We start from the raw sequence: 23,069 nt of genomic DNA, 5'->3' as shown, positions 1-23,069 counted from the left end.
GAGGGGGGAGGGGAGGGGGAGGGAGGGAGGGATATATATTAGGCTAGACACGATGTGTTAGATCTCAATGCAATGTGACTTCACATGTATACTGTTTTTCTCTAATTTTTCTTTAAAAATAGGATAAGCCAAATACATTAACATATAGTGGAAATACACCAAGGGGAGGAGGAGTAGGAAAGAAGAAAGATGGGTAGAGAGGGATGGGAGAGAGGGTGGGGGGGAAGGCAAAAAGGAAGGGGGGAGCAGATCTGGAGAGAGGAGTGGTAGAGGGCGAGGGGAAGTAGGGTAGAGGGGGATGATGGAGGGAAGATAGAAAGTTGAGGGTGGTGGAAGAAAGAGGTGTATGGAGAATGGAAGAGGTATATTGGGCTTTTATTTTCTGGGGCATTGTCGACAAGAGGAATTGATGCAATTATTGTTTAATACTGTATGGTGTATACATGTGAGTGTATGAAAATGAAAATAAAATATGCTAAAAAATACAACAACAACCCAAGAGCTATCTCCTTGATTTGCCTTTTAACTGATTAACCCAGATTTAATTAAATTTAAATAGACCTGTGTATTTTTAAAAAAATAAATGGATCTATGTGATGACAATCACCATGTTTTTGAAAATAAAACCACATCTATTTCCTATCACGGTAATATTCTTAAGACAAAATAATCCTAATAATAAAGTATATTGCACATCAACATTTATTTAATCAAGAAATCTGCTAAATAGGTTGAATTACGTAAAAAATACAATTCTTCCGAAAATACTAATTGAATAAGGTCAAATTTTTCCTTTATTAATGTGGAGGCACATACTTTTGACATTATAGGTACAATATTGCATCCAGAAGGTCAAACCACATAAAAGATGGATTTATCCTTGAGTCTATCATTTTTAGTTTTAACTTTCAAACAGTTTGAAACTGGTAACGTAATTTGACTCTAGTCTGAAGTGAATTCTTTAATGCTGTACTGAAATAAAGTATGAAATATGTTCCCACCCATGTGTGATTTTTGGCTACTTTTGGCATCGAGTGAAATGAACCAGCCAGATTTGGGATGGGCCAACACTAGAACAAGGATCATTGGAGAAAGGTATCTGGAAAGACATTTATAGTGGACACAGCAGCATAAGCTGATAAAAACTGAAGCCAGATAGAGAAGATAAAAGTATTAGTAATGACCAAGATTCTCCCTTGGCAACATCTAAGTTCTATGATCTTAGCCCAGCAAAGTTACTATTCATTAAATGTAAGCAGTCACCTATCTATGCTATATCAGAGAAATAAGATCCATAAAAGCAATAGCCACAATAGTCTGAGTCCATCTTATCTCTTTGCCCAAGGCCAAAAGGAGGAATTAACCATAGCTTCACATTTTCTCGTGACATACCAAACTCTGGTTTAAGTCAGTAATCCTAGAACAAGTATTATTACAAATTTGGAATAAGTAAATTTTCTTATTCTGCTATTTAATCTGGAAGTCACGCTAGGCTGAATCCCCCATTATAGCTTATTGTATTGCATCATACATTTTTCACTCTAGACTTCTAGATTTGCACTACAAAATGGATGACTATTAGATGCTACTTCTGGTAGCCTTAATAAAGCATTTTCATGGGCTTGGAGCAGTGGTGAAATCTAAAAAATTTCCTAACAGTTCTATGGGCGTGGCTTGGTGGAGATCATGTGATTGGGTAGGCATGGCTATGTAGTCATATGACTGGGGGATCAAAATACAGAAAATTATTGCTGGAGCAAGGGGTTGGACTAGATGACCTCCAGATCCCTTCCAGCCCTGGATTGCTGTGCTCTTTCAAGGTATCCTCTGAAGCTGCGCCTAGTGCCAGGTTTGTGGTCCTTCCTCCCTCTTTTTCCCACCCTCCCTCCCTCCCTTTCTTTCTTTTTCTTTCCTTTCACAGCACCCCCACCCCCATTTTTGGCTAGCAGGCCTCAGGGAGGCCTCCTGGGAGCAAAAGCAGACCCCAAATTTTTTTAAAGTTTTTTAAAAAGTTCCTACTTTTTAGGAACTAAAAATCAGCGCAGCACAGCTGATTGCCAGAACTTTTTTTTACTTTGTTAAGCATTTTTTTACTACCGGTTCATGTGAACTGGCCCAAACCAGTAGGATTTTATCCCTGGTTTGGAGTAATAATCCAAAACCTAATGGCAATGTTGCCAAGGAATATAGGGCTGCTTATCATATTGGTTCTTTACAGCTAGGCTTTACAGCTAGGCTAGGTTGTTGCTATGCAGAATTCCTAATAGTATTGTGCTCACATTCTGCTTTTGGTCTTTTCAGAGGCACTGTTAGCCACTTTGGATTTTTGATTACATAGCTTTTAGATCAGCAAAGCTCTTCTTTTATCATTTAAAAACAAAATGGGGTTCAGCCCCTAACAGGTGCAGTTGGGAGAAACCACACACAGTACTGAAAAGATAGCCTTTTGCCACCAATATTAGCTTCAGAATCAATCATTCTTGTTCCTGGTGAGACAGGTGAGTGTATTATACCTCCCAAGGGTGCTCAGTCAGCAGATCCCTTGGTTTCTTTTTTTTCCTGTGCTCTATTCCTAGAAATGTTGCTCTCTCAGCAATATGTTGAAGTAAAGAAGGCAATTTTCTGCCTTTTCTTCATTTTTAATGGAAGCTATATAATGGCCAATTGCTTTGATTCTGCCTACTTAGTGCTTAATGGAGGTTTGAACTAGTCAGCTAAAAGAGAATCAGGAAAAAAAGGAGGGGGTAGTGGTGAACAGATGGAGATAGAAATGCCATCAAAGGCATCATTTTGTATGTGAGATATTTTCATATAGAGTCTCAGGTGGGTCAGAGAATCATCCAGTGATATTCTGCTCATATTTACAAGTATCACTGTCTTCCTTATTGATGCAGGAATAATGAGCGAAGCAATGGAAACAAATATTATTATTTGGATCTAATTCTTAAATTTATTTTTTAAAAATCTTCTTTGTAACTAAAGTTCAAGCCCTTGAACAATACTAAGAATTGACTGAATTAACACTTGGAGCAATACAGTATAGTATTTATAGCCACAGGATTCTCTGTCTTATCTTTTATTATAGTCTTAAATGTTGTAATTAGAAAATATTAAAGTGGCAGCCAGCACACTGCAGTGCTAAATTTTAACATCATACACATATACAGGAATGTCTGTGGATCCCACACACACTTTATGGATGTTGAAAAATGGTAAACAGCTGAAGCCTAGCACTAGTAACCATTTGATTAGTAAAATTAAAAGATGAATTAGGAGTAATAAATAACACTTTAGCTGTTTCCTTTGGTAGCTATTTTGTAAATAGGAAAACCTTCAGGATAGTTCTCTTCTGAGAGCATTTAAAAATGTTAATAAAACTTCACAGATGCTCAGCAAAATGTTCTTTACTAGCTGGTATCTTGATATTAAACACTAAACTAAAGCAAATCACGCAGGTATTTGCTAAGGAATGCTTTTTGATTTGATTTTAAGCAGGATAGTATCTTCATCTCTATTAAATAGAATTAGAGTGGGAGAAATTATCTCCCACTTTAGATCAAGGGTGAATTCGGCCTGGTTCAACCGAACTGGCACGGACAATTGGCATCAGTTCTCCAAACCGGTGGCTAAAATCTCTGGTGGCCCCGGCCACGCCCACCCTGTCGCCCTGTCGCCGCTTACCTCTTCTGGTTACTCAACCGGCCCACACAATCTGAACATTTCTCCCTCCATTCACAGCAGAGCTGCTGCAGCCTGTCCCTTTAAAATAGAACCAGGGAGGGAGGGGGGCGGGAGGACCATAAAGGGAGCAGCAGCTCTGCTGTGAACAGAGGAAGAAACATTTGGATTGTCTATGCTGCATTTAACGTTGAATTCTATGGCAGAGACAATCCAAATGTTTCTCCCTGTTCACAACACAGATGCTGCAGCCTGTCCCTTTAAGGTACTTCAACCCCTGGGAGGTAAGGGGGCAGGGGGGACCATAAAGGGAGGAGCAGCTCTGCTGCGAATGGATTCATACACACATTTTTTTCCTACCGGGTTCTGTGGGCGTAGCTTGGTGGTGGTGGGGGCATGTGACTGAGTGGGTGTGACCATGAGTGACATCGAGTTGGCCATGCCACTCGGTCACAGGACCCCACCACCAAGCCACACCCACAGAACCGGTAGTAAAAAAGATTGAATTTCACCACTGCTTTAGATCCCTGCTCAGTTGGCTTAGTTGGTTTAATTCAGAGGAAGCAGCAAAGCATGGGGAAGCTGAAAGAAATTAAGGATCATTCCACCTCCTCTTACCCCTGGATGAAAACACAAAAGATCTATGCCAAACTGGCATATCTGATTTACTGGTACTTTCTTAAAAATACTGCATTGCCTTACTGATTGCAGTATATCTTGAAACAACTGAAATAGGCTATTTTACAGGCGAGCTGAATTTTTTTTTTTAAGGTTAACCTATGTCCTATTGCAAAACAAAATTTCTCACTAGAATCTGAATGTCAAATTAGCAAAACAATAGAGAAAAATCTATGAAAGCCACTAATGTCATAGTGATTGGTTAGGAAGCATATACCTTTGTAAATAGTTAAACAAGGATTGTGCAACTTTTAAAGAGACAATTGTTGCCCTTGGGCTTAGATGAACTGGAGGTCATGTTCCAAAAGGTGGCGACTCTATTCAGTTCAAAAATTAAGTTCCATTTCATTTGCATTTAAGTGTATTTAAATTCAATTAAATATATTTGCTCTCTAGTTTTATATTAATATTACCATATAAAAATTTCTGATAGTTTTGGGCTTTATCTAATGTTACACCCAACTCTGGGCCTCAGATTGTAACATCTTAATCATTAAACCTTCTGGTATTTGCTATTAAAGTCAACACATGACAATTTTTTCAAAACTTCCAAGCAACAGCAAATATCTGTCACTATCCCTCCAAGCTCATCATGGAGCAATAAGCTGTTTTACCTCATTATATAACAGACTCCATTCAATGTTATGCATGAATGAGCAAGGCAATACATAAAAGAACGCAAATGAGAGATGTTTTCAATTTTAGTCCCAACCACATAACTTCTAGAGCAGGGGTTCCCAATGCCTGGTATGTGGACCGGCACCGGGGCTGCAGATGCCAGAAACTGGGCCGCGCAAACAAGCAAATGCCCCACCGGCGAGATGCAGGCAGCACACAAACCACACCACCTCTGGTCCGTGGCAAAACCTTTCTTCACAGAACTGGTCCCTTGTGCCCATAAGGTTGGGAGCCACTGTTCTAGGGAATTACTGGTACCTACGTCAGAATGCAATCCTCTTACCTTTGTATTTTAAGTATTATGCTTTAAACGGGTAAACTTTATTTGTCCTCCTGAAGGAATACTAATGGGAGGGAGGAAAAAAATACAATGATGTTTAATATTGGCTATCCATCAATTGGAATGTGATCACTGTTCATTGAAAGCTCTTCTCTTAGTTAAATATACAAGAGATCATGAATCTATTGGTACAAGAACTATAATCTGATGCACTGAATGCAGATTTGTCAAAATGGGTAAAATAGTTAGCCATTACTAACCGAATTCGTTTAGATGGGGGACAACTGTTACATATACTTATGTACTACGTTCATAAATATAAATTATTGTGATGAAAAGCAAAAGTATCTTCTTGATCTTTTAGTTAGTTAGTTTTTTTCTTTGGGAAAAAAAACTGTTTCTTTCAATTCAGTAACTTAAAAAATTGAACAATGGCTGTACTTTTAAATCTTTAATTTTGAATTATAGTTCTTTGAAGGAGCCTAGAATAAGTGACCAATCCAGTTTTCTGGATTAAAACCACATCTGAAGCATAAATTAATCATATAGCTATATAGATATTATATTTTCATGACACCCTAATCAGCTAAGTCATTTGGTTGTATGAATCGATCTCAATTTGGAGAAAAAATTCAAAATGAGGGGTAACTTATCTTTGCTCATGAAAGTATCTTTACATATTGAAAACAAGAAAACCTTTCAGATTTTGGATTAAATTGCACTTGGAATATTCAGTGCTAAGATTGGAGCAGCAACGTTGCTCTTGTTAGTTTGCATATAATGCCCATACCTTTATAATACAGCCGTAGACAATTTTAAAAAGATGTTAATTTTGTAGTTGAAACTAAAAGTAATGGGTTACCAAGTAAATGTCTGGAGAAAAGGCATGACTTTAACTATTAATAGAACTACATTAAACTCACTGTGCTAACTATCTATGGTTAAGATGGTCACATCTCATTTCATAAACCATGGTTAAGTAAACCATGAGTTATGTCACATGAACAGCTTTTTTTTAATTCGCGCTCCATATTCTTAAAACACGTGGACTTCCAGCAGCGAAACAACGGGGGGGGAGTTCCGTTATACACCATTCTTCTCTTTGCTGCACCAACTCCAAAAATGGCATATTCGAGCTTTAAGCACTAAGTTCTTCATCTCCAAACGGAAGGAGGGAGGGGAAAAAATCCACGCGCTCCCATGTTCACTTTTCCCTCGTGCTTACCGCCTGGCTCAGTTCAACCTGCGAACCATTCCCATGAAGCCCTGCGGCGGACGCCAATAGGAAAGGGCGGGCCTTTGCATCGCGGTGCCGGCCGGGATTCGAAGTTTCATTTTGCTCGTACATGGCCCGTGGTGCTCAGGATATTGTTTTGTCTTTACCGTTGAAAGAACTACGAATCCCGTCAGGCACTGCTGCAGCTAGTCAAGGCCGACGTTCGGGTGCGCCTTGTGCGTAAGTACAGAGGGACCAGGTGGCTCGGTGGAGTCTTCATGTGGAGGTCAATTCTTCCTTACGAGGTGAGTTATGCATAAGAATCGTTGCGCTTTGCTTCCCCCCCCCCCTTCTGCTGAACTGGGTGTATCTTTTGTTGCGAAATAACGGCGGAGAACTTAACAAAGCGCGACATGATGAAATGCAAAAGCATGCTTGAAAAGAAATTCTGATATTTTGGGGGTTCGCTTGATTGGATGCGGTGCAGAATTCTCGCAAATGAACGTTTTGAGCCGCAGATTGGAAAAGCACGGCCACAAAATGGAGAAATGGCTGGGGTGGGTAAGGGGATTTGGGAGATGGGTGGATTCTGCAATAAAAAGAATTGCACATGCTCCTGTAGTTTTCCAGAACTCGGAGTAAAGCAAGATGGTTGGGGTATCTGTCTATTTCAATAGAGACAGTAGGGATTAGACAGGATTTGCAAAGGGCGGGTTCCTATGAGAGGTAGAAGACGTTTTAATGGAGAGATTGGCTAGAATAAAAATTGCTGTGGAAATTTATATTAAAACGCATTAAAGAGCTTTGGAAAATCTTAAAAGAGTTCTGTTCACTAGATTTATTCAGTAAAAAAAGCTTGCCACAGCCACTGAGTTAACCCACAGCCTAGAACACCCAAAACGTGTATAATGTGTACTGTGCTTAGGAAATAGGAGTCCATCAGACCCATCAAGCTTTAACAGAACCTTGAATGAAGAGGATTCTAACAATGTGTCCACAGAACACATTGCTGTACCGAATGTAGACACCATTGCTGGGAGTTTTCCTCACGTGAAACATTTGAAAATCACAGGTGTTAAAGAGACTGATGGAGATTGGTCAGACAATTAGACATACTTATTCATTTGCCAATGTAGTCTTTTTAATGTATTTGCTAATTGCCCCAAGACACAAAAAATGTTGCTGGACTATTTTGACCAGACTTCTTATTATTCTAATATTCTTCCATCGTTTGTATTTAATAAGAACATTTTATTCTAGGATTAAAGAGTAACTTTAAAAGATTAAATCTACTAATTTAATTCTAGGTTCTGATATTCCTAAATATGGGAGAATAAGTTTTTGGAAATGCAGCAATCTGGATTCAAAGAGGAAAAGATGATTTGAGTGTTCACATTGCACATTCAAGATCATTTTAAATCAAGCATGCCTTTTCCTGAAATCACATGATTTCTTTAAAGATATATCAGCATTCTAATATTTTTCCCCTTAAAGTCTTGGATTGTTACATATTATTGCAGGGATTGTATTTTACATTGTCCAAATAGCGTTCTTAAATAACTACTATATTCTGTGAAGCTTTTTTTTTTAATATAGGCATAGGAAGCTGCGTTTTATGCAGAAGTATCATCTGAGAAGCCATTTCATTGCCCCAGCTTTTCTTATTACTGGACTTTCCCCCTACCTGCATAGGTGTGATTGTATCAGAAAACAGAAGCAAGACTTATATTGGCACTAATGGCTTCCAAAATTTTTGAGACTGTGGGCAAACTCGGCTTGGGACTGGCGATTGTTGGTGGAGTTGTCAACTCTGCTTTGTATAATGGTAAGGAAGACTTTCTCTGCAGGGCATTTGCTCTCCTGTGAGATAAACAAGTAAATATTAAGATAGGAATTGATGAAATATAATAATTTCAGCTTGTATAGTTTAAACCACTGCAGTGTATTTGATTTAAAAATCTCAAGCCCACATTCTTAGAAGATTCGCCATCAAAGAATTTAAAAACAAAACTACAGAAAACAGCAGTTCATTTTTTTTCTCTTCTAATGTGATGGCCAGAAGAATGACAGTTCTAGCAGAATTAAGCCTATAACCAAAGTCCTTCATTTCCTACTTTTTTCCTGAGATAGTTATTCTTATGTAGCCATTGAAAAATACTTTTCTAACTCATGTAGAATTTACTATAAGTGCTGTTTACCTCTCATAGATAAGCTACATTTTAAGAAATTAATGTTCTAATTTTTTTTGCAAGGGGGTTTGCAAATGTATTTTAAATTGTGTGCAACTAAATGTCAGATTTAAAATGTAGCATTACACTGTTTTACTCAACAGAAGTTGAAATGTGGGCAATCTGTTCTGCCTTAAAGAAAAGTCTCAGCAGGTGGCAGCACTCTTTGACCTTATCTGATCTTGAAGACGCTAAGCATAGTAGATATGAGCAATACTTTGATAGAAAAGCACTAGGAAATCTCAGGACTGTAAATTAGACAGGCTGGAAAGCTTGCAAAAAACTCTAGAAGTTAATTACTTTTAGTAGTTAAAGTTAAGTGCTTCAAAAGCACTTTTGTGCTGTTGCCAAGAAAATAATATGAATGCAATCACCAAGAGTTGCACCTCACTTAAAGTAGATTTCACTGTACCTTTATATTTTCAAGATATTGGTACAAAGATGTGAATGCACTGCTAAAAAGGCCCAGTCTCTAGTGTCTACTGATTCTGATAACATCCAAGAGAGCTTCCAAAATCAATGCTGAAGCAAGCAGTATCTTATTTCAAAATTTTAGGAGATTAAAGGACAATAACAGTTGGGGCAAGAATTGACTTTGCTGGTTGGAAGTTGGCCGGGAAGATTGCAAATGGCAATCACATGATTTGGGACACTGAAGCCATTGTAAATGCATACTGGTTGACAAGTACTTTAATTTTGATCACATGACTTTTAGGAGGATGCAGTGGCCATAAATGTGAGGACTGTTACTTAGTCACTTTTTCAGTGACATTTTAACTTTGGTCATTATATGAATAGTTCTAAGTAGAAGACTACCTGTATGCAAACTGACATTAGTCACATAAAACTTCCTCAGCAAGGTATTTTTCATATGTTTTGGGATGTACCTCACAGTTAAAATTCTTATGGTTGTAATACTTCAGGATTGAGGAAGAGCTGCCTTAATTAGTGAGGCAGAGATGATTATGATAGAAAATAACAAAGATAAAATCTAAAGAAATTAATTTTTTTACATGATCTGATACAAACAAGAACATAGAAGAGCTATCATTTCATGGGAGAACAAATTATTGTATATAGAACATTCTAGATTTAATCACTAATGTCTTTAATCAGATTCAGCTGGACTGGAGTTTAGGGGGTATTGGCAGAATTATAAGTAATCCAGTCTTAAACTGCTTTGAACTGGTCAGTTAATGATTTAATTAGCACAACGGTGATGCTTCTCCATTTCTCTGATAGGGCAGTTTGTTGTATTTGGCCACAAAAAACACAAACTGGAGATTATTACTTTTCCATGTACAATAATGGTAGTGAATGAAATGAGTTGTAGTTCTATGTATCCAGTGAGTATCTGATTGGTAAAATATCTGGAAATAATACAAAAGGAACATTGAACATTGCACTGCTCTAAAGTATCTGGGAGGAACTCTGGATTGTACATTTACCTTTAAGAACCATTGTTTTAATAGCAGACAGAAAATACATGCTAGGAACAGAATTTTGAGGAAATAATGGGTATAAGTTGCATTGCCCAACCAAACACATTAAGAATACTCGCATTAGCCCTATATTAGTCTTAGATTAAAACATGCAAAACAAGTGGATGTGGCCCTAAATGAAGCAGCAAGACTGGTCACTGGTTGCCTAACACCAACCCCAATATAAAATGTGAATTATCTATCTGCCCAAAAAATATTTTGCTGAGAAAGTGCTCCGCAGAATGTGTGGGTTAGAGCAACATCCCCATAAACACACCTATATGACCATCAATCCTCAAAGGTCAAGGCTGAAAACAAGGAACAGTTTTCTCAAAACTTTTGTCCCTCCTAACAACCAGCCACCACAGATCATCCTAAAACTATGGCAGGTGAGTAAGGCACTACAGGGCAACTGTCTGCCCGGTATGGCTATACAACTGTCTGCCACCTGATCAAAAACGGTTCCACCACAAAACCGCGGTAGACGAAAGCGCGCTTGACGAAAGCGCGTACGTGACGTCATCACAGCGCGACGAAAACAGCACGCTGTGAGCGGTAAACTTAAAATTAACGCGTAAATCTAAACCTAACCCCCCTAAGCCTAACCCTTAACCTAACCCTAAACCTAACGCTAACCCTTAACCTAACTCTAACGCTTAACCTAACCCTAACCCTAACCCTAATCCTTACCTTTATGTGAATCGGCTTGCTTTAAAAGCGCTTTTTAAAGCGCCCTTTTTTCTCCGCGGTCGTATTTGTCGTGCTGCTGATGACGTCAGGTATGCGCTTTAATCGGGCGCGGTTTAGTGGACCGCGGTTTTGACGGGTCACGTCAAAAACAACGTTGGCCAATATGGAAATGACTAAATAGACTGCCCAGAGTAGGAAGATCAAAGAATCATCTAAGAAAATGGGGCTTCCCTGTAGAACACAGGTGTCAAACTCATGTCACGTGACATATCATGACGGTTTCCCCCTTCACAGAAATGGGGTGGGCGTGGCCTGTGGTGACGCCAGTTTGACACCTGCAGTAGAAGATACTCTCAGTGAGTATCAACTTCACACATGCTATGGTGCATACAATGTCCTTCAACATCTGGAAGATGTCATGCTGGCAAGAGAAAACACTTGTCAATGTGGTTGGATACCTAGCAAATGTCATTTAGTTTTAATCCTATTTATTTTATATGTTTTTATACGTGGTATTTCTATGACCTATTTTATTGGCTCACAGTTGAATGTTGTAAGTCTGTAATTTGTTGATGCTTCTGGCACAAATAAAGAATACAAAAAATATTCCATTTTTCCTGCTTTTCTTGCTTTCAAAGGATATTGTTTGAATTTTTCCCCCTATTTGCAGTGGATGCAGGTCACCGGGCTGTCATATTTGATCGATTCCAAGGTGTTCAAGACATAGTGGTGGGAGAAGGAACCCATTTTCTCATTCCTTGGGTTCAAAAGCCAATACTCTTTGACTGCCGTTCCCGCCCTCGCAATGTGCCTGTAATTACTGGGAGCAAAGGTAAGCTGTGAGACAAATCCTATTTTTATTAATGGAATGGAGAGCTGGAGCTAGGTGATTGAACATGTAAAGCATATAACGGCATCTGACAGATCTTCATCTCAAGCTAAGACAAATTGCACTTGATTAATACTTGAATGACAGATCAAACAGAAGTCTCAAGAAGATCAAGTAGACATCAGTGGCAAGCCACTTTTGTATCCCTGCCATGTATATTACATGGACTCAAAACTATCTTTTAATGAAAACTCATCACCAAACCATCCTGTTATATTTCTGTTATGGAAATAAGAGTTAAAAACACATCAGCTTGTTATCCTTCTTTCCCCTTCCACCTACATTTTGGGGGAGCAGGGAGGGGCAGGGATTTACAGATCATCTTATCTGGTTTTGGGATGTTTTTTCTTTCCCTCCCTGGATCTACATTCCCTAGTGAACAGGAAAATAAAAACCAGCAAAGGTGACTAGATAGGATTGGCATTGGGGGGGGGAGGAGACTATTGTGATCGCCATCTTTATCCTTACTAAAGCTTACCTAGAACTATTTAGAAGAGAAAATTGGGTTAGATTATTTGGCAGCAGATCACTCTTTATTTTGGCAATTCTATGTGCAAGGCTTATCTAAGTATATGAGTATACTGATGGAATTCTGGGAATTGTAGTCCCAATACTCCTAAAAAAACTAGGTGTGGGAAGTTTGGTATAGGCTCAGAACATGTAACTGCTACAATCTGCTTCCTATCTTCTGGGTAGATCTACAGAATGTGAATATCACACTCCGAATCTTGTTCAGGCCAGTGATGACACAACTCCCCCGGATTTTCACCACTATTGGCGAAGATTATGATGAACGAGTATTGCCCTCCATCACAACTGAGATCCTCAAATCTGTGGTGGTAAGAGAGAGTAGGATAAGACTCTCCTCTTATGATCCTAGGCATTATTTTCACAATTCTATTTGCTTCATTTAGTGGAATGCTGCAAAGGGCAGGGCCTAATTCATTTTATTCTGTGGAGCCAATTATTCCTTCTGTCTGACAAAAGACTTTCTAATTCCGTTTCCTTCCGTTTCTGTGTTTGTGGACATATTCTTGTGCAATCCATGAAAGCTCCCGGTGAATCTGTCTCCTGTCAGTTTCACATGCAAGCACTGCATTTTTCTTTCTTGGAAGGGGGAAAAGGGAAGATGCCAGTACATAGACAAAGGAGGAAGGCATCTTAGAAGGAATATTCAGGAATTATATGAATCCACTACACTCCAGAGCAAACAGTTTGCAGAAAGTGAACAATAAGTCAGAGGAAAACCAGGCATCACGTTAAAAAAATAATAACTTGGAGAGCTAGAGACATGAACCTGAACGTGTGTATATATTGTGGTGGTGAGATTTTACCACTTAGTGTCTATGCAGTAAGATCCATGTTGTATTCATGCCCATTTCTCCTCCCTTATTTAGAAACCTCTTTCTTTATTCTCCCATTTCCCATCCTAGTTATCTCATTGATAACTTCTTTTTCTTCTTTTTATTCACACTTTCTACTGAAACAAATGAATGGATTGTAGGACTGTTTCAGTGTGTGAGAAGGATTTGAAAGGGTGAAAGGGTGAAGTTGAATATGAAATGTAAGATTTATTTTATAAAATAATATAGAAATAATGTCAAGCAGTATTGTTGTTGTTGTTATTGAAAAAAATGTGGCCTTGCATGGTTTCTGACAGAGCTATATACTTACATACTGTTTGATGTAACATATTTCTATCTTTATTAGAGAAAGAAATAATGAGTTTTGTAATCCAAGACATATTGGGGATACCAGATTGGAATTCATTTCCAATGAACAGAAGAACCCAATTGGTTTAGTTTGAAATCCAATCCAGACTGACTTGCTATTTCCCATAGGAGCAGTTGATGCCTGTGGGAAAACTATCACTGAAACAGCAGGAAAATGATGCTTGTTATTAAATGTGCATAATAGTTGCTGATGGGCTAATATTGTATCTGATTTAGGATTAAACTTTAATAAATCACTAGTTAGAATTTTAGCTTTGCTGTCTGTTCTAAGTGCTGTTTTGCATATCTCATTATTCCAGGCTCGCTTTGATGCTGGGGAGCTAATCACACAAAGAGAGCTGGTTTCCAGACAAGTGAGTGAAGACCTGACAGAAAGAGCAGCAACATTTGGACTCATTTTAGATGATGTTTCCTTGGTAAGAGGCATTCTACATCTAGAAGCTGTGTAATTTATATGTGAGATACTAATTTATATGTGAGATACATATATATATGTGTGTGTGTGTGTGTGTGTGTTTATTTGTGCTGATAAATAAAGGGAGACTAGTATAGATTTATTTCAAGCTATTTAGCTCTCATCAGCTAGCCATACCCTTACTGGGATTTGAACCTGGGCATTTTACATACTAGGCAGACTTCTTAGCCATTAGGCCACAGGCTCTTATCCGTTATCAGCGAAGCCAGGGTGAAAGGTATCTATTAGATTTTTACAACCCCTGGTAAGCCCCAATTATGGGAGGAAGCTAACTGCTTCCATCATCTGTCAATCGGCTCGTCACAAGAGTCCATCACGACAGAAACCCAATGCAACAGTAAAAAACATTGGGTTTCTGTCGTGATGGACTCTTGTGACGAGCCGATTGACAGATGATGGAAGCAATTAGCTTCCTCCCATAATTGGGGCTTACCAGGGGTTGTAAAAATCTTATATATATATATTAGGGTATAGATGCTTTCTATAATCATTCATATGTGTTGGGATACCTATATACCTCTTGATATTTCTGGAATCCAGCTCCCATCATCCCTGAACAAGTCAACGAGGAGCTGAGATCTACCTAATCATCTCTGTCGATGAGAGGAAAAATCCTCATCTAGGATTCTAAAATTGCAGCTAATTTCTCTATTATTAGATTGTATAACTTTCATACAGAAGGATCCATTTCTGAATGGATGTCTATAGGTTCTTTTTCTGTTTTCCCCACTCATATTATAAAGGTAATGTTTTCCTTTTTTAAAATCTACAACATATGCATGCTTTAATAAGGAATAGTGAATATCCAGTCTGCGTCTCTATTTCACAGATCCTGAATTAGATTTTTTTAACACAATAAAAGGATACAAAATTAAAAGATTAAAAAGAAAGAAAATACAGAATTATGACTTCCATCTTTTTTTTTTATTTGGTAATTGCTATCTTATTCTGTCTCCTGGAATCTTTGACCTTTCTAAACCCCATGTCTATAAATCATTAATTCAGTCTTCTTTTAACAAAATAAAATCCAGACTTTTTAAAAAAAATCTATAATCCCCAGTCAAACCAGTTAGCTTTGCCATTTCCACAAATTTTATTAATTTTATAATCTAATCCTCTACTGTGGATATTTCATTTTTCCATCTTTGTATGTAAATAATTTTGGCGCAGTTATCAGGAAGGGAAGTTTCCTCCAAAACACTTGTCCTTATTCCATTTGTGTCTTTTCACAAGGAGGGAATTGCATGGTGTTATTAATTCTTTGAAATAAGGCTGTCTGTGCTTGTCCCATCCTCTATTCTTCTCAAAATGGAAAGATATAGTTTGGATGAAACTAGCATATAAAGTTGGGTCTGACCTATATTTTCCATGTTTTTGGAGAGAAACTGCTTCAAGGCATTTCTGGTGCCTTCAGTCATCACAATTCAGCCTTTCCCCCCCCCCCCAGGAGTGGATTATATTTGTGGAAGGAAAACAGGAATTTTGTGACGGGAATAGAACTTTGCTTTGATTTTGCTTCCCCTGTAGGAGAGGCTATAGTTATATCCAGCTTTTGGGTCAAATCTTTCCCCCTACTCATGTTTTAAGATTAAAAGCAATCTCTAACATAAGTAAATAATTATATAATCAGCAACAGACTGATTCTAAGGGTAAGTACTAGTAGACTTAGGAAGTTTGGGAGTTCACCCTGCTGGATCTTATGAGAACATTATTTACCTGATTAATTGGTGTCAGAAAAATTATAATAGAACTCATTCTATCGAATTGTGTTTTGATAAATTGATTGTTTGTCACCTTATAGATCCATAGCAGTTCATAAGCACTACCAACTACTAATTACCAAATTTTTAAAACATCTTCTAAATTGGAAGATTTACCACTTTTTTTAAGGAATTCCATTTATATAGGATAAATTAAAAATTCTCTGGGAAAATAAGAGCTTCTTGTAGAAAATGGCTTTAAATTTTACTTCACCAAATCTACTAAAAATATACTGGTAGAAATAATAAGTATTTTAGAGAGATATTTAAAGCTTGTAATATTATAAGAAACAACTAAATATAACAAGAATTAAAAACTGTAGAAACATACAAAAATATTTTAAAACATACAGAGATACATACAGAGAGCGAAAACAGATGTCTTACAACAGTGTTTTTCAACCTTTTTGTGCAAAGGCACACTTTTTTCATGAAAAAAATCACGAGGCACACCACTATTAGAAAATGTTAAAAAAATTTAACTCTGTGCCTATATTGACTATATATAAAGTAATTTTCCCACGGCACACCTTACACTATGTCACGGCACACTAGTGTGCCGCGGCACAGTGGTTGAAAAACACTGTCTTACAAGACATGTAGAAATAAAGCATAGAAGCATCTTTCCCTCTCTCGTCTCCAACTAGAAGATCCTTAATGTTTAAAAAAAATATTAAAGTAATATATATGGCTAAAGCAGATTGCTTTAGTTGAATACATTTATTTAGCTTTTGAATCAGAATTTCTTCTTTCCAAGTCCCATCCACAAAGGAAACAATAATTAATCAGTGGAACAGCTTGCCTCCAGAAGTTGTGAATGCCCCAACACTGGAAGTCTTTAAGATGTTAGATAGTCATTTGTCTGAAACAGTATAGGGTTTCCTGCCTAGGCAGGGGGTTGGACTAGAAGATCTCCAAGATCACTTCCAACTCTGCTATTGTATTGTATTGTATTGTATTGTATTGTATTGTATTGTATTGTAATAGTTGGAAAAAGAGAGATTATTATTACACTTTATTCATCAAACATGAAACTTAATCAACTGAACCTCCAAAAATGCATCACAAATATCACTGACTGTTACTAATGATTGATACGGGTTGCTGCCAGCGTCCTAGATATCAACCAAGTATCTTCTTATGTGTACGATATTCCAAGTTGCACAGTTTTTTGCAGTTCCATTGGTGTTATTGCAGGAAGCTGCAATTTCTTGAATATGGTACCAAGTGCCCAGATGACAATGGGTATCACAGTTATATGTTTCATTCATAATTGCATAGTTTCAATGGCCAGGCCATGGTATTTCATGATTTTTTCCAGTTCTTTTTTTCCCCTGACTCTGGCATCTCCTGGTACCACGGTGTCAATAAATTATACATTTCGGTTATTGACAACTGTGATAAAAGTTATTATTATTATTATTATTATTATTATTATTTCTTTTATTCATTAAACATGAAACTCAATCAAGTGACTATTTAAAGATGTGTCACAAATACCACTCACTGGTGCTAATGTTGATACAGATTGCTGCCAGCGTCCTAGGTATCAACCAAGTATCTTCTTAAAATTTGTTGTGGTTATTCCTTGTTGCTGAATTTGCTCTATCAAATAATTTGTATTGTTGGGGAACCTGAGAAAATCATGTATCTTCTAGTCTCCCATTTCAAATATCCAACATCCAAACTCAACCACAAGACTGAACTTCTATAGGAATGAAAATGGAAGCTTAGGCTCTATTGTTTCTAGCTACATTAAGGCTGTGATGAGGAAATCTCACACAAGAATTTTTCCACATCAGCACTAGGCTGATACAGCATTATAGAAAATGTTTAGAAATATATTTTACATAACACTTAAAATGAAGAAACAAAAACTGAAGATGTCTCCATTAAAAGCATAGCCAATATCCACAACAAAATAAAAAGCTGCTCTCAGGGATTCCTCTCTGGATAAGAAAGGACAAGTCTTAAATGAATGCATGAAAAAAATTCATCCATAATCAACTGAGTATGTCCCTAATAATGTCAAAAGAATCCCCCACCAAAAAACTGGCTCAATTAACTAATGGGGGAAATGTTATTCAAAACTTTACCAGATGCTGCTTTTGGAACTTTTAACTTTTGTTGGTTTCTGCACAATCTTTATTTTCATTGCACACACTTTTATCTGGCCTTGCGGCTTCTTATCTCTCTTTGTACATTCCAACACAGTGCTACTACTAATTATGCTTAGATTACTCATTTGTTTTTCCTTTTTTCCACAACCTTTTGAGACTTACTCTTTTGCAGCCTTCTCAAATTACTCTTTTTCAATATCCTACTAAAGATTTCCTATTTGTTTCAGGGCGGAAAAACACATTCTTTGCCTCTTCCATTTTCTGTTGCAGGAACTGACAGTTCACAAGCTACTTGACCCTACCATAGAACCCTGATTAATTTTCTAACAGTTTTCTGACCTCTTTTTAAACCAAAACAAGAATGTGATTGAGATAGAGGTTGTGTAGAAACCAATCTCACTTCCCCACCCTCACCCTTAAAATCAAAATAGCAAAAATATAGAATGGAAAAAAGAAGAAAAGCACTTCATATGGCCGCTAGATAGTTGTGAGAGTGACTGACACGAGGGAAGTTGTCTCCACCTCTCATGTTGCTTGTCTTGAAGATACATGTATGTTTTGTTTTGTGACTTCCCCAACTTGACACCCTTTAATATCCATGCACCATATTATCTGGATGATTATGGAAATTAAAACCATAGCTCCATGGGAGCTTGGAGTTCAAGCTGAAATTCAGTCTTCCAGTCTTTCAGTGGGGTACAAATCTATCTGGTAATATGATGTGTAGGGAGTGAGAATGGAAACAGCAATGGAAGGTCTCTGAAGTCAAACTGTTCTCATTTCTCTCTGTAGTATATGTATGCTAGGAGAATATGATTAACTGTGGAAATTATATTAATAGTTTATATCTGGGCTTCTCAAGTTTGGAAACTTGAATATATATCAACTTTAACTCCCAAAGTTCCCAGTATGCTTGCTAGGGAATTCTGGGAGTTGAAGTCCACACATCTTCAAGCTATCAAAGTTAAGAAATAATGGTTTATATTATTATAACTCACTGGTATTATTTTTCTATTTCCATCTCAGACACACCTGACATTTGGAAAAGAGTTCACAGAAGCAGTAGAAATGAAGCAAGTTGCCCAACAAGAAGCTGAAAGAGCCAGATTCATAGTGGAAAAGGTGGGAATATGTACAAGCAACCTTAACTTACTTCTTGCTGAAAAGATTTTTAATCTCCTTTTTTTAATGCTCCAATTTTCAGAATTTGTCATTTTCAGCATCTAGTGTACAACATCATTATAGCCATAAATAGAAATATGCAGAATTCATTAATTCAGGAACTAATTCTAGAAACTCCAGAATATTTTGTTTTCCCTCCAGATAATGCTGAAATATCCTGGATCATATTATCCTTGCCACAGTTTGGTGGGTTTCAAAAATAATTCCACTAAATTGGAAGTGGTTAGAGATGTCCTGGATGTGGCATTCCTAATACAAACAGCCTTGTATTGAAACTGAACTATTAGTGGGATATATCAAACTGCTTTTAGATCAAAAGATTTACTTACAGAATCACTGAACAGCCTCTAGAATAGTATGATATATGGAAAGAAATGGAACATTCCCAAATTCTCCAAAACTATCTTGATTTGATGAGTTTTGCACTAATAGTTTCCCCCATTGCACATTCTATATGTTTTTGGCTTAACAAGTTGTGTGAATCCAGTCATTTTGGTTTAAACCATGGTTAAAATAAGACATGATTATTATGATGACAGAATCCAGTCTCACCTTTATTAAGAATACTGTTATCAAAATGACAGCTACTGGTATGTTGTGTTCCATCTTTTTCCTCCACCCATCTGCTGCTGCTTTTCTTTACCTGACACTCACTATTCTTAGCAACTGAGCATAGTCATAGCACTGTTTGTTTAAACAGAGAGTTGCTTCCTTTAAAAGACTATTTTATATCTCATGGGAGCTTCTATTCTGGAGTTTGAAAAAGACCTCTAATATCAGATATACTTCCTAATCTTTTGGAATTATCCATAGATTTTTCTTCCCTGATATTAGAATTCCATATTCAGTTCAGAGAATCTAGGTTATGGCAAAAGCATAAGTCAAAATATCAAAGTCTCCACTATGCATTCAATATAGTGGGAACTTTCAAAATACCTATTTAATTGGTTTTAGGTCATACTTTGCAGCTGCTTGTCCTCGGAGAAAGTTCTGTAATGATTCAATTAAAAAGAATAGCAGGGATTGTTCTTTCTTGACATCTGCTCTCTCTCTCGTGTCCTAGGAATAGTAGCAATACCAATATTAGAACACTAACATAGCAAGCAGAATTGTTACTCTTGCTTGATCAAAATATTGAAAATACAAGTTTGATATGGTTCTTTCCAAGCATATTTATTCTCTCTGTATTATATTTGTTTTGTTAATTGCCTTAATTTGGTTACTGTCTTATAGCTACCACAATTCTTTTATTAGCTCAATAGTACATGAACACTTATCATATTTTTGGAGTATAAGATGCACCAAGATTTTGAAGAGGCAAATTTAAAAAAAAAAGGTTTGCACACTGCAGACCTCCCCCCAAAAGGCCCGTTTTTTGCAAAAATGGGGGCGGTTTATTTTTCAAAAAAATGGGCATGAATAACCTTTAGGAGGCTTGTAGAGTGCTCCTGGTGGAGGCAAAAAATGACCCATTTTTTGCAAGGGGGGGGCATTTTTGACAAAAAAGGGACATGCACAGCGTTTAGGAGGCTTATAAAGTGCTCCTCGGGCTGGGGGGGGGGGAAATTGAGCAAAAAAAGAGCCCATTTTTTGCTCATTTCTGCCCTCCTCAGCCCCCAAGAGCACTCTGCAAGGCTCCTAAAGTCTATGCACGGCCATTTTGGTGAAGGGGGCAGGGTTTCGGGAGGCAAAAAATCCTGTATTCAATGTATAAAATGCACACAGATTTTCAGCCTCTTTTTTGAGGGAAAAAGGTGTGTCTTATACTCTGAAAAATACAGTAAACCTTTTTTTCTGAAGTAATTTTTTTGCTTTCTGTGCATATCTACAGGCAGAGCAGCAGAAGAAAGCAGCTATAATTTCAGCTGAGGGAGATTCAAAAGCAGCTGAGTTAATTGCCAATTCATTGGCTACAGCAGGTGATGGCCTTATAGAATTGCGGAAGCTTGAAGCAGCCGAAGATATCGCTTATCAGCTCTCCCGGTCCCGTAACATCACCTATCTGCCATCGGGACAGTCAGTGTTGCTTCAGCTACCCCAATGAGTATCCTCCAAATTCACCCACTGTCTCCTCACCCTCTTTTCTACTCTTTCCTTGTGGGAGGGGAGACAAATGCCAAAAGTAACCCTAAGCTTTCTCAATTGGGTTGAAACTATAAGAAATTAAGTTTGATTGAAAATCCCTTCAAGTAATAAAGGCAATCATTCTTCATATTCTCCTTCTAGAGTATTCTTTTTAGCAGATCAGTATTTAGAATAAAAGCTGTAAAGGATTGCTGAATTGGCAAGATAGTGCTGAGTAATCTAAATTATACATATTCTGGAGAAAGCAAGTTCATCCCATATGTTTGTTGGCAATCTGTGGCCCATAAAACAGTTTAAAATATATTCCATCTAGAGCCTGATGTCATGATTACTTTAAAAAGATTCATTTAGCATGAAAGGTACCAACAGTGAAAATATTTTTTCTTTCATAAACCATCAAATGTTTTAGTGCTTGTATTTTAAAAAGTATGATATTAGCAACAGCTAATATCAATGTCATATTTCATAGAACAGAATTTTTAAAAAGTTTTCTAAAAACTTCACGGAGTAGATATTTATCAATATTGTACATTTAAAACAGTTGGATAAAATTGCAATAATTTGAATCATTTCAAGATAAAAGCAATAACTATGCTGACCAAGTATAAATAATTGAGAAATAAAATTAACAAGATGAAAGAGTTAATACCACACTGTAAGAATGAAATATTAGTTATAACTACAGAAATAGTATCCAGAACATTTGAAAAAACAGGAAAGTTATAGATTACTGTTGAAACGATGAGCAACCACCAAAAAGTCCTTTTTCTTAGCCATGAAAATTAAGGCTTATTTGAAGGGTCTTTGTATATGACCTTAACACAGGATGAGTACTTAACAGAGAATCACAATCCTATCAGCAATTAAGATTTCAAATTCATAAAAAGAGCTGGATCAGATTAGAAAGGCATCTCTTCCTATAGCAGTCAGCTATAGATAATATGAGAATAGCATCTTTTTTTAAAAAAAAAAAGCACACTAATGCTTGGCTGAGCAACTTGCAATCTTATCAGCGGAATACATGAACAATTCACTGCATGCTAAGAGGCCAGTATTCATCTTGGAAAAGAAAGACTACTTTTCAGGTAGAGCTTGAGACACACTATGGAGTATGCTAACAAGGATAAATGGATGATGGTGATAATAAGAGACTAAGAAACAAGGTTCTCTTACCTCAAGGAACAAAGGAATATGTTAGATGGAAGCAATAAATCACACTTTGGGAAATTGGCCTTTAGCATCCAGGTTCACCAAAATGAAGAAAGGTCTCCATGGGGCATTTCAGGACACACAATCTTCATAAATATATTACTGAATATTATAGTTAATTAGCTGTATTTCACTAGATTTCAGGGGTGGGGAAGACATCCTGTAATCATTCTGTTTTCAACAGCAGGGAACAAACAAGTAAAATGCTTCTGATTCCAAGATGACAGAGTAGTATGAATTAATTCCTTACTGACTGTGACTTAGAAGATATTGGTAGCTGTATTGGTAGATACACTGGCCAAATTAGTTTACAAGGTGAAAATCTTCACGCTACAAATGCCCCTAGTTGCTCACTTCTAGTCAATTGTTTTTTTATAGTACAGGGGAGGAGCCCATGCCAGCTATCAGTTGTCTGTAGCTGCAGGTGTTCCAGAACAGTTAAGTATCTTCCTAACTATTATAAAAAGGGGCTGCTAAATATACTTATGCGGGCCAATAATAACCTTATGTTCTGAGATTTCTAATGGATGCCATTCTGATTTTAACTTCATTATGTTCAGAAGTACCCTTCCACAGCATGTTCAATTGGGGATCTCTAATAGATGAAGTTACCATAAGATACTATTGTGGTCACTGAAAGATGGGCTCAATAGTCCAACCTTTCTAGAAGTGGGGAAAATACAGAGA

The 23,069-nt window shown here is 37.2% G+C and overlaps 1 protein-coding gene across 1 annotated transcript; it reads left to right on the top strand.

Annotated features, from left to right (window-relative positions):
• Positions 1–6,731: 6,731 nt before the first annotated feature.
• PHB (prohibitin) lies at positions 6,732–21,302 on the top strand. The gene is made up of 7 exons (XM_032237364.1): positions 6,732–6,835; positions 8,223–8,355; positions 11,600–11,761; positions 12,515–12,657; positions 13,851–13,967; positions 18,933–19,028; positions 20,920–21,302. Exons 2-7 carry the CDS (start codon positions 8,268–8,270, stop codon positions 21,130–21,132), a joined length of 819 nt encoding a protein of 272 aa, XP_032093255.1. The 5' UTR covers positions 6,732–6,835; positions 8,223–8,267; the 3' UTR covers positions 21,133–21,302.
• Positions 21,303–23,069: the final 1,767 nt, after the last annotated feature.

This window comes from Thamnophis elegans, chromosome Z (genome assembly GCF_009769535.1).
Source record: "Thamnophis elegans isolate rThaEle1 chromosome Z, rThaEle1.pri, whole genome shotgun sequence".
Lineage (NCBI taxonomy): Eukaryota > Metazoa > Chordata > Lepidosauria > Squamata > Colubridae > Thamnophis > Thamnophis elegans.
This window is presented reverse-complemented; position numbering and strand designations above follow the sequence as displayed.

Bases quoted from the DNA above. Each gene is read 5' to 3' on its own strand.
- PHB (XM_032237364.1), top strand. From the start codon at position 8,268: ATGGCTTCCAAAATTTTTGAGACTGTGGGCAAACTCGGCTTGGGACTG. The intron at 11,762-12,514 runs GTAAGCTGTGAG...TCTTCTGGGTAG, and splicing joins TGTAATTACTGGGAGCAAAG to ATCTACAGAATGTGAATATC. The intron at 13,968-18,932 runs GTAAGAGGCATT...TTTCCATCTCAG, and splicing joins TTTTAGATGATGTTTCCTTG to ACACACCTGACATTTGGAAA.